The 12,328-nt window shown below is 41.5% G+C and overlaps 1 protein-coding gene across 2 annotated transcripts in view; it reads left to right on the top strand.

The window, feature by feature from the left end:
• Nucleotides 1-12,328, top strand: part of UNC13B (unc-13 homolog B) — a 208,375-nt gene that overhangs the window by 182,373 nt on the left and 13,674 nt on the right. For both annotated transcript variants that reach the window (XM_041468603.1, XM_041468602.1), the window contains exons 32-34: nucleotides 1,515-1,667; nucleotides 3,547-3,670; nucleotides 10,385-10,441. In XM_041468603.1, the coding sequence (XP_041324537.1) occupies nucleotides 1,515-1,667; nucleotides 3,547-3,670; nucleotides 10,385-10,441 (334 nt within the window). The remainder of the gene's footprint in view (nucleotides 1-1,514; nucleotides 1,668-3,546; nucleotides 3,671-10,384; nucleotides 10,442-12,328) is intronic.

Genomic DNA, 12,328 nt, shown 5'->3' with positions numbered 1-12,328 from the left:
TTTTGTTCTTGGAGGCTGTAAGAGGGAAGGAAGGAATTCCTGGAGGAATTAGGGAGCAGCAGGCCTCATCTGACAGGATAGGTGAAGTTGGTTTTTTTAGCTTGCTGCTGCCAAGGGCTCCTGTTAAGCTGTACATCTACACAAGCTTCACTTTCAGGTGAACCTGTTGCCACAGTAACTGATCTGTTATTTTTCATAAAATTGCCAACCATTTTGACTCATATTACATTTTATCCATGAGGGCATTGTTATTTTCTATCCTTGACCTGGGGGCTTTAAAGCATCTTGAAGCAAGGTCCTGAAATTGATGAAGCAATGGGAGAACTGTGGGGTGGGATTGGGCTGTGACAGAAGAGGAACTGTTAACGGAATGGGAAATTTTTTATGCTCTTTTATTTGATGTGGCTTAGGTCTCTGATTAAGCTGACATTGCAGCCACAAATGAGTGCTGCAGGACTCCTTCTGCTAGAAATAGGGCTGGTGGGAGACAGCTCTGGAATTTTTCCAGTGAGAGGCAGGCTAGAATTGAGCAAGAAGGACCAGGAGGGTAGAAGTGACAGAGCAGGAAAGGTGACCAGGTGGAGAAGGAAGGTGAGAGCCATGGGACGCTCACACCCAGCCCAGAGGTGTGCTGGTGGTTCGCCTGTAGAAGTTCAGGTTGTTTATGCAGATGTAAAGCTGACTTCCAAACTTTTGTACTTCCTCTTAAATCTTTACCCTAGCTCCCAACACTGGCTTCTCCTCCTGGTTTCAAACCTCTGTGCCATTAATGAATAGTTAAATGTCACTTGTAGTGCCTGTTGTTAGTAACTGTTCTTTTAAATGTCAAAGCATTTTCCTTTATTTGCTGAATTGATTAGTTGTCAGCTCTGCTGATCTATTCATAATTTTTAATCACTGCATTATTTAATTTTGAATCTCCTCTTAGCAGGAAGAGGTGGAAAAGTAATTGTGCTTTAATGCCTTGTGTGTCACTTTGTTACAGGGAGACTGCACTTTGCACAGCTGAGCCCCACATCCCAGTTTGACACTTGGCATGGACTGGTTTAAACTGGTGCCTGCCTTCAGGCTCTCTCTGTTATTTTAAAGACTTAAGCTATGATGGGTCATAACATGATTTCTGCTGATGAACTCCTGGGTGCTCAGAGTGGGGCATGCATTGTGTCATTGCTCCATGTGATATTCCAGTCTCTGTGATGGAGAAAGCAAAGAGTACAGCATGGTGCTTTGAGCTAGGGATAATTTCTTGAAGTCAGGAAAGGATCATTTCTTGCTGCAAGATGAATGAACAAACTTCTCTCAAATATGCTTGTATCTCGTGTTTAGAGGTGGTCAGCTGTGTGCAGGTGGCAGGCATAAGGAACTGGAGAGCATGCCCCTTGCTAACAAATACAGTAAGGAAAAAAGCAGCAGGTCTTGTGAAAGAAAAATGTGAAACTGAGTGAACTTGAAATTTTTTACTTTGTATTTCTGCCACTAACAGTATTGGTTTTGCCTCTCTCCTATCTGTGCAGTTTTCAGACTCGGATTGATGAGTGTGTCAAGCAAATGTCTGATATCCTCTGTCAAGTGAAAGGGACAGCAAATTCTGCTGCTAATGCCAGAAACACAGTTGCACAAGATGCAGATAATGTCCTGAGGCCGCTGATGGACTTCCTGGATGGAAAGTAAGGGAGTGTTCGAATATATGCTACACATATAGTTCATTGGATTGGAACAAGAATGAGGCAGAGGGGAAAATAGCTCCATGCTCTTGGATTGTTGCTGAGATTTCCAGTCTCCAAATTTTCAAGAAGAATTAATAGCTTTTCTTCCCATATCTGCTTCTCGCAAGCCATGGATGGGCTCCTCAGCCTTCATTCAGTGCCAAAGCACACTCTCAGTTCTTCTTTCTACCTCTGGCAATTATAGCAATCAGCAAAACACATTGCTGATCAAGCAGTGAAAAAGACTGAAAATCTAAATTTTCTAGCTGTGGATTTTTTCCTATAGAGATTTTGCTGTATCCAGTTAGCAAGCATATTGCAAACAGTGCTTATGTACCTGATACATATTCTGCTCAGTATCACAGTCCTGTCAAACGTGTGTTCTCGTCGTACCTGCTGCTGTTCTGACTAGCAAATAAGCTTCTGAACGATGGGATGTGAACATGGTTGATCCATTGCTTTAATTAACTTGTGCATTAATACCATGCAGCATGATTCAGCCGGACAAGGAGAGTTAAATGTTCAAACCAAGTCTTGAACTGCAAAGAGAAACAGTTTTTAATATTTGTACAAGTTAAACTTAATGCTGATGCACATCAGTTCTTCATTTAGTAAAGGATGACCAGCAATTTTCATAAGAAATGCTGCAAGAGATATGAAGCTTTGCAAGTTTAAAACATAGGGTGTTTGGTTGCTCTTAGTGTTGATTATCCCATCTTTCTTTTGGGTCACTGTGTTCTAAATGACTCTCTGCAGCAGTCATTACATCTAGGAGCCTTCTCAGTTGATCATTTTCTGTGCATGCCTTCATGAATCCTGAAAAGCTATATTCCTTTGTACCATTGGGAACGTGGTATGCTACAGCCGTCCAGCTGTGGAGCGAATAACTTTGATTATGATAATCCACACTTGGATTATTTTCTTCTCTCCTTTACAGAAGGAGAGTATCTTTTTAGTGCCTTCTGCATCCCACCCATGTCAGTCCTGTCCGTGTTTGTTTTGTTCATTTACTGTTTAACCAGCTGTGGGAAGAAGGGAAGTTGGGAGATGTTACACAATGCAGAACAGTCTTAGTGGTACTGGCCACGGAGTTCCTGTTCACAGTGTGATCAGTAAATGCTGAACTCCAACAAATGTTTCAAAGATGATTCTAGCACTCTTGGCCTTTTTTATAGCCTGTACAATAATAAAGGAAGAAAACCTAGGAAAATAAAGCTCCTTGTGTTAGAGCAGATAAACACATGGCAGGTGATCGATGAATGCAGTCATGACAAAATATGGAGTTGTCAGAGAAATATTTTGGGGTGGTTTTAGAGGTGAAAGATTTAGCTAACTTCAGCAGCTTTCAGCAGCTATGCAGGAATTTCTGCACAACACTCTGGGAAGTGTTAATTTAGGTATTCATCAAAAATCATTATAGTGACTCCTTGAAGCTTAAAACCTATTATTCTGTATTTATAATTTTTTCTGTATACTCTATAAATCAAATATGTCTTCTTAAAGGTACCTGTTCAATGATACCTGCTGTTATTTGGATCATATGTATTATTCCAAACTGCCTATCACCAACTGACACCTTTTGTAATCCCCAGGTCAATTAAGAGAAATTATTGAGATCAGAAAAGTCAATCATCCATTTTGTGGTTTTAGTGTTTTTAGTGCTAGAACTCCCAACAGTGAGCACACATTCTATGCTTTAGAAAAGGGAAGATTTTTTACCCTTAAAGCAATTGTTATGAGAAACTGCTTTGGATAGGGCACTGAATTTTCCATATGCAGCTCCTTTTTCATTGTGTATTGTGCTCTTTGAACTTACTAAGTTCTTGCTCTCTCCCTGCAGCCTGACACTGTTTGCAACTGTGTGTGAAAAGACAGTGTTGAAACGGGTGCTGAAAGAGCTCTGGAGGGTGGTAATGAACACCATGGAGAAGCTGATTGTGCTGCCTCCTCTTACAGACCATACGGTAAAGCTTTTTATCCTTCCTGACTCATACCAGAAAGTGTTGCCATTGCCTGTGTAACTCATCCCCCTGACCTAGTGAGTCATCCATCCAGGTAAATTTGTCTGCATGTAGCCTGCCTGAGGATAGAAAAACATGTCTCTAAGTTGGTAACGAAAGGGAGCATCTCTATTTATGGTAGGGTTTCAAGATACAGAGCACGCTCTAGAAAACAAACACAATTCAAAATCCATGATCCAAAAGGAGTTTCTGTCCAGTGTATCAGTTTGCACTGATTAGTGTTTTGCAGTCCTCCAAAGAGAGCTGTCTGTGTATGTGGAACAGTTAGGCTTCATGGCCTTAGGTCATGACCTGTAGCCACTTTTGCCCTATCATCTGTTAGCCTGAGTGTCTCTCTATATAGATGTGGTTGATTTGAGCTTGATTTTTTAATCATCCATTCCCCCATTTTACCCCCTGCAGAAGGCTTTAACACCAGCATTGGCTGGCAGGATTGCTCTGTGATGCTGGGGAGTTGGAAGTGAGTCCAGATAGTTTTTCTTCAAAGGCAGTCTTTTGTATGATTGTTCAGCTTTGTGAGCATGCTGGATGAATGTGTGTTGTGAATGTAGTGATGCTTTTAACAATGGAAGATTAACTCTTCCTCAGTTCTGAGAAACCAGAGAAACTGATTAAATATCAGTCATGCATGCCTAGCTGCTCTGGGGGATGACACTCAGTTGGAGGCAGTGTGAAGTTTGGGCTGTAACCTCATTATTTACAGAACTTCTTTTCATCTTGCTGTTAGAGTGAACTTGCAGTCTGTAGCTCAGTTATGCAGCCTTACTTTTCTCCCAGTGGTGGATAGAACAATAGTGGTTTTCACTATTCAGCAGGAATATCTGGACTGGGATTCTTGGGTTGCAGTGTCCAGGGAAGTGATGCAAACCTGCCTCTTGCTATAGGTGTTTCTTGCTCTGAGAGAGAAGGCCCTTGTCTCTGGCCTTGATGATGATGATGATGATTTTAAATAAAACTGTTGGATGAAGTGCACTGTTATACCTACATCCAGGAAATTTGCATGAGGTATATTTGCTAAAGACTGCTTTCTCTGAGCTCAGATTTGCAGTAATCATTTCTGCTTGCCTTTATGATTTGTAAAGAAGAAAAAGAAAACAAATTTAGGAAGGTGAAATTTCTTTGTCTTGGTTGAATTGCCTTTAAAAAGGAGTCTTTTGGGGCAGGTGCTAAAATCATCATGTAGAAGCAGCATTAACATAACCCATTTGGAATGGAATCAGTGAGATCAAGGGCCTCAGAGAGAACTAGGGAGGAGCTGTTTGAGCTTTGTACTTGCTAGTTTTGGATTTCAAAGGCAGAGTAGGAGAGTGATTCAGTACTTGTATCATGAAGGAGGCAATAACTGTGATCAGCCAATTCTTCCAACCTGCAGGATGTTGCTATAAGCCACTTAAAGGTTTCTTCATAGTTGCCATCATTTCAGTTTCAAATGGAGAAGCAAATTGAAGTATATACTCTCCTGTCTGAGATAACACAGAATACTCATAGCTGGATTTCTTGGTGTCTAATTAGTTGTATGGTAGCAAGGAGGCTGAACTAATCTAAACTGGAAATGAGTTGCTCTTCCATAAGGACAGTTATGAGCAATGCAATGATTAAAATGGCCTTGTCTGCAGTCCTTGAGCAGGGCACTGGTGGTGAGGCTGGATGAGCTGCAAGGACAAAGAGCTGCTTCCACTGTTCTCTGGGGCCTAGCCATTTAATCTGTCACCACCAGATTGTCATTATTCTCAGCAGTGAAGGCTAGCAGGGCAAGGCAAGGCAGAATTTGGGGCTTCAGCATGGGCAGAAGCAGTACTTTCTCTTTGCTATTCTATTTCTGTGCCAAGCCTCTCTTATCTAATTTGGCTTGCCTTTTTTTTTTTTTTTTTTTTTTTTTTTTTTTTTTTTTTTCATGAGTATTGCACCACAGAGACCAAAGTATATGGGCTTCACCACTGTGCCTTCATTTGTAAGTTGTTCTGTGGCTCAGTATATGACTGTTCTTTACTACATTGGCTTATGCAGCTTTTTCCTTCTTTATTTTCTTAGCATTACTTCCTACTGTACAGCTTAAGACTAAAAATAAAGAATAAAATGACAATAAAGGCTCCCTGGGAAAAACAAAAGGGAGGAAACATGAAAAGGACTTGAGAAGAAAAGGGCATAAAAGCACAAAGTACAAAGGAACCTAGAGTTGAAAAGATTATAGAATTAAGGGGGAAAGGCTTGCCTTTTTTTTTTTTTTTTTTTTTTTTTTTTTTTTTTTTTTTTTTTTTTTTTTTTTTTTGAAAGCACATCAGACACAAATAGCCTCAGGCACTGTAACACACTTTCCTCCCAGCCCTCAGCAACAGAAAGTCCTTGTGGTGCCTCTCTGTGTTTGAAAGACCTCTGGCAGGGGTTTCCATCCTAAAACTCATGTGCAGCCCTTAAGAAGTAGGAGATATTAATGGTAGAAAAGAATGTATTTTATGGAATATTTTCTCTTCTTTCTGCAAAACTGCTGGAGTTGCAGAAGTCTTTTTGTTGGAGGTCATGGAAAGCACACTCAGGTAGAAGGTTCCTGTTACCCTGCAGTTTGCCTTGCCTGTCACTTGCATGACCCTGCCACTGCACAGTGCTTAAATACCTCTCTCCAGACTTAACAATTCCACTTAAATTAGCTTCTGGAAGATTCTGTGGTGTGGGGCTCAGCTGAGAAAGTGTTAGCACTGTGAGGACAGTTTTACAACCTCCCACTCTGACGACCTGATCTGTGGCTCCTTCATGATTTTCAGATGAGTGACTTCCCTGAGCATTCTCTGCCTGTGGCTTGTGAGATTAGCAGCAATATGATCCCAGTAACTCACCAAGTACTTCACACCTCACTAATTTTAAGATCCAGCATGTAATTAAACACCTTCTGTCTTGGTTGAGTGGATATACGCTCTGGGAATCCATATTTTGGGGTTCAGTGCACAACGCTCGGTGATATTAACAGAATAGTTATAGATTTCTTTCTCAGCTGCTTACGATGAAACTGTACCATGCCATCAGTGGCTAGTCAGGTGAGAGAAGAAGTGCTTAGTTTACACCCAGGTGATTCCTCTGGAGCCTCTCCTGTATTTATTTCACACAGTACCCTGCAGCCATTCACGTGAGGCTCTGTTTGTGCTTGCTCCTGCAGTGCTTTTTTCTACGTGTCAGACTTCTTGTTACTAAATGAGAACATCTTCCAGGATAAGATCTAAATTTTCTTTAAGCTGAGGACAGAATTTGCATTTGACTTCCAGACTGCCTATTTTTCAGGCTTGTCTGCCTGAGCTGCTCCAGAGCTGCTCTGTGGTGGAGGAGAGTGTGGCTTTAAGAGGTTTTCTGAAACCTTTCTGAACTAATGTTATTTTAAATGAATCCTCTCCCTTGTGCTAGCTTGGAGCAGAAAAGTTGAAGGCTGCCTCTGTGATGAGGAGAAAAAGCTTTCTTAGCCTTGAATAAAATTATGGTCTGTGAACTGCATATGTGCCTAGTTCTCTGTACTGACAGGTAATTATTTTCCTCTTTTCATCCCCACTTTTAAGCTTATTTTGTCAATTTTTTGTGGTTTAATACACCACAACAACTGAAAAATAGTTTTATCTTATTGTGTGCTAACAGACATTGCCAGATACAATAGAGTTTTTAAAATTAACTTAAATGCTGTTAAATTATCAGATCTCGTTGTTGAACACAGGAATTACAAAAATATGGGAAATAAATTTACAATATGAGACAGAACTTCCTTTCAGTGTTAGGTTTCAGAAAAATAAGCATCACATATAATACAGTTTCCAAAAAAGGACTGGAATCCAAAACACTTGCAGTCAGCTTTTGTTTCCTAACTTTGTCAGCTGAGCAGTAGGACAGTTAAGCTTTGGGAGTTTGAGTCACTCGGAGTATAAATCACTGCTCTTCTGTTGGCTTCCAACAATTAGACTTGAGTCAGCTGATGATCCTTCTCTGCATGCTTTCACTGAAGGGACAAAAAAGCATCAGACCCTTAACAAGGAATGTAAAATCTCTGTGTTGTGGACTATAGGTGTGTTTCTTGTTTCTGAAGAGTTTAGGAAAGTACAGCTAATGTCACGGAAGAGCAAGGAGAGCCAGCGTGAAGGCCCATTCCCTTTCCAGCTGTGTTTGCGGCAGAGCTAGGCATGATTCATGATAAGGATTTAATTTGTCCTCATATTCTATCCTTGACATTTTAATCAATTCCATTGTGGGCAGCTTTTCTCAAAGCTACCTGATGATTTAAGTTCAGTTGTTCTCACTCTCTGGCACAACTGGAATAAGTGCTGTCTGTAGAGCTTTGTGGTATGCTTTCCACACATAAATAACTTCTCTGAGGATTATGGCATCTTGTTTACAAGAATGCCATTTGGCAGAGGAAGGAGCTGTCCAGATTTTCATTAGATGTTACCAGCACTGATGACAAACTCTGTGTAACAGCAAAATAATTTCTTCTTGCAGATGCATTGACAGAGATTGTCCCTGAATGACAAGGATTTTCTTAGCGTGCAAAAACTGGGATTTATCTGAGCAGCTTTGTTCCATGAAGCATGTCCCATCACTAGCTATTGCTCAGTGTTACTGACCTGCCCTCCTTAGAAGGAGGCAGGAAGATTACGTGCCTGAGCTGGTTAATGTTGTTCAAATGTATATTAAAAAAGTGTTCTCTGAATGCTGAAAATACTGAATTAAGAAAGGTTAATGTTACTGTGTTTTGAGACTACTCCCTTTTTCAAAATTCCAGATACAGAAATGTTTTCGTTTTTGTTTGCTGCATGATCAATGGATTCAAAACCTTGAATTTTAAGAACCTGAAAGTCAACAGAATTTCATGGCAAATGAAACCCTCCTTGCTGAAAATACATGGAAATTCGTGCTTTTTCAGATTAGAGTTGTATTCTTCAACACTACCTGGATACTGACAGCAAGACAAGCTCTCCCTCTCATTTCAGGAGCTTTCCTTTGTAGATTCATTGTGTTTGCCTGCACTTTCCCCTCCACCTCTACCAAAAGTTGAGAATGTAATCATTTATCAAGAGCTTCTGTTTAGCTAGAAAATCAATAATGTTCATTCTGTGTTGGTTTGTATTCAACAAACATAAAAGACTGAGGAACAGTGAGGGTTAGCTGGTGGTTACAAGTAGAGCAAATCAAAATGTGATCTGTGGTTTCAGGTCACAGAGTCTTTCAGCTTGAAGAGATTTCCAAAGCTGGAAAAACTAAAGAAAAAGCCTTTCCTCACCTTAAAAATTCAGTTCTGGGCTGCTGTTGTAATTAGCAGAGGGTGTCCAGTTGCCCTAGAGCAAGTCTCGAGTTTTCTAGTGTCACATCTATAAGCTGTCTGTTTTTCTCCTGGTACCCCAGGCAACAGGTATAGAGACTTTTTGCTGAAGGGAAGCTTTTAGAGGGCCTGATGTTCATTTTAATCTTTAAAAAAAAAAACCAAATTTCAGCAGTGATCTTTGCAGTAGTAGCCAGTTCCCAGGGTCTTCTCTGCAAATCCCTGTGTGAGATAGTTCTTGTTCCACAGAGTACTGCCCTAAAGAGCAATGAACAAATACCCAGGAAGACAGCAAAGGAAAGCTGAATGACTGTCAGGGAAGAAGGGCAGTATAATAATTCTGAGTTTACATCTTGCTTCATTACAGTTTGAGGTTTTTGGGGTGGGGTGTAGTCAAGGCTGTTGTGGTTAAGTGGGAGGGACTGTTAAGATAAGAAAGGATAGTAATGGAGAGGGAAAGAGAACTGGATTTACTGGAGACCTTTTGTTCGTGAAACCAACAGTACTTATGCAACATGCCCCATCCTTGGTTAGATGGGGCTCTGAGCAACCTGACCTATTTGAAACACATTTTATGTGTTAACATTTATTTTCCAAATGCCTAAATAATGAGTTGGTACATAGGTATCATGTAGTTTTTAAACCAGAAGAGGGTAGATTTAGGCTAGATAACAGGAAGAGATTTTTTAGAGTGAGACTGATGAAGTGCCTTGAAGCAAGATTTCCTGTCACTGGGGTTCATCTTCCCTTTGTGTTTCTTCATTGGTTATACAGCTTTGGTAAGGCACAGTGCAGGAAGAAGAGCCATTGGCCAAACTCTAGAACATTTGAAGGTGATGCTGTAGTATTCACAAGACTTTGGCAATCTCTCGCCCCTGAACAGCTGAGGTCCAGTTTTGTTTATGATCTGATCTGTGCTTACCCCCACCGTGATGGCTGGGCCCTACCTCTGTGGACAGATTCTCATCATCTTGGGGCTGTATGATCTTTTGCTGTGGACAGTCTTTGCAGTCTTTGTGTGTATTTAGATGTGAAATCTAGAGGAGTGTTTGGAGATGGCCTTCGCTCCCTCCCTGTGCAATCCATTTGAAGGTTCATCCTGTGTAAGTGGGTGGTTGCTCACTAAGCAAGAGTGAGCTGGTTAGCAAGACATTGTGCTCTGAAATAGCTCTTGATGTGGTATCCACAGAAATGCCAGGGTTTGTACTAGGTAATAAACTGGCTAGGAGAGTCCAGTTGTTGTGCCTGGCCTTGGGGTGGTTCTATGAAGTTGCTGTGAACTGACTTAACTTGCTCAAAGGAAAAATATGTGAAGCTTGTTTATAACCTTTTTTCCCCCCTCCTTTCTTTTCTAACTTCTGCAACCATAGGGCACACAGTTGATTTTCAGTGCTGCTAAGGAACTGGGACACTTGTCAAAGTTGAAGGTATTGTCCTGCATGGCTTTTGTTAATGTCCCTGTGTGTAAGCATGGAAGTGTGGTAGTGCATAGCATGTCCTGTGCTTCCAGTGGTATGTCGCTGAATGCAGTTGTAGAGAAATGCCTTTAAATGCATCAAATGTGCATTTAAGTGCATTCTACTAACATTAGCATAGTGCTTAACATTAAATCTTACTGTGCGTTTAATCATCAAAGTAGTTTTTCTCTTCTGTATACACGATGCTAAGTCTGGTACATTGATTTAAAATGGAGAAAAGGAAATTTCTCAATATCTGGCCAGCTCCTCCGTATCCCCATTTATAAAAGGGAGTCCCTAATGCTTGGAAAGACACTTGCGTTAGCTGTGGGTGAATTACATGGACTGTTAAAAAAATAACTGTTGCTTATGGAAAGGGCCTGTGTCTGTAAATTCCTTCTGCGTGGGCTCCCTTCACAGGCAAGCTGGCATTTAGCATGAAGGCTCTGTTGATGTGTTTTGACAGTGCATGACGTGACAGTGCATGACATGAGCATTATGAAGTGCACGCCACCTCATCATAAGCGAATCAAGCACTAATTCACTGATCACGACAGGAACGGTATGAAAATAGTGACGCCTCACAGCACTCAGATTGGGCTCTGCTGTGGTTGCACTTGTGCTGCAAGACTGGTATTGTGCAAGAGGAGGTCTAAATCTTGTGTCACAGTGTACAGTCTGCTGCGAGGGAGATGGAGCTGGACCTGAACTCTGTGTCAGAGCATGACCAAGGCAATCTTCCCAGTGCAAAGGATATTCCACTAAGTGATTATTGCAGTTTCAAAAGGCATTTGTCTGTTCCTGTAGTTTTCTGGTTTTGTGTTGCACACTAATACAGCTGTCTTCGTACACCTATGTCCCTTGCCCAGCAGATATATTTTCCATACACGTTTATGTGGCCAGTACACAGGTCATTTAAGGCAGTGCTTATTAGTAGTCCTAGCAAGTGATCATGGTAGGCAGGTGTGTCATTAGATGTGCACCTGTTCTCCAGCTACATTTTGAGGCTGGTACATAGCAGTTAATAGTCACCTAGCATAAGCCTCCAAGTGTGTCTCCCCAGGGGAGTAGCTGTCACTTGTGCTGAGTGATGGCCTTATGCACTCCCACGGTCAGGCTGTCATCCCTGGTGACATGGTGTCTCATGAGGATTGCATTTCCTTCCCTGCTTCCTGTGCTTGCAATGCTGTTTGTTGGCTTCCTTGGGAAAAATGGGGAGAAAGGAGCTTTGTAGCCAGCCTGGAAGAGTAGCAGCTGAAACACAGCATCCAAATGTGACTTCTGTTTCCTGAGTTTCCCCTTTCTCTTGCAAAAGCGTCAGCAAGGACTCATCATGTCTCCACATGATGGAAAAGAAGCCATCCCTGCCTTTTACATGTACTCTTGATCTCTGAGGGCAGAGCTCTGAATTTGCTGTTCCTTCCCCCAGGTCACAAGGACAGTCTGTGAGTTCCTGTGGTTTGCTTTCATTCTTGGGCATGGCCACTGAAATTCACTGTTATCTTTTACTTGTCCCATATTTTCTCATTACTGGAATTTCAAAGTGTGTACAGGGCACCTTTTGCCAGGAATGGGTTGGAAGCTTTGCTGGTTTCCATTTGCACTGGTTGGGTGAAGGCTGTCCCGCAGCAGCAGCCCTTCTTCAGTTCAGTTACTGTAAAGCTCAGCTTTGGTGACTCTGGACTGCATTTTTAGAAATGCACGTAATCATGCAAATCAGGCAAACCCTGGTGTGTGTTCAAGCCTTTATTTGCATATCCGCATATAGAACTGCAGCAGCACAGGTACACAGGATTTTATATGTGGCAAGACAGTTGTGCTCAAGTGTGAAAGCACCTGAATTTTGGAGACCATAAA

Source organism: Pyrgilauda ruficollis, unplaced genomic scaffold, assembly GCF_017590135.1.
Source record: "Pyrgilauda ruficollis isolate IOZ18807 unplaced genomic scaffold, ASM1759013v1 scaffold220, whole genome shotgun sequence".
Taxonomy (NCBI): Eukaryota; Metazoa; Chordata; class Aves; order Passeriformes; family Passeridae; genus Pyrgilauda; species Pyrgilauda ruficollis.
This window is presented reverse-complemented; position numbering and strand designations above follow the sequence as displayed.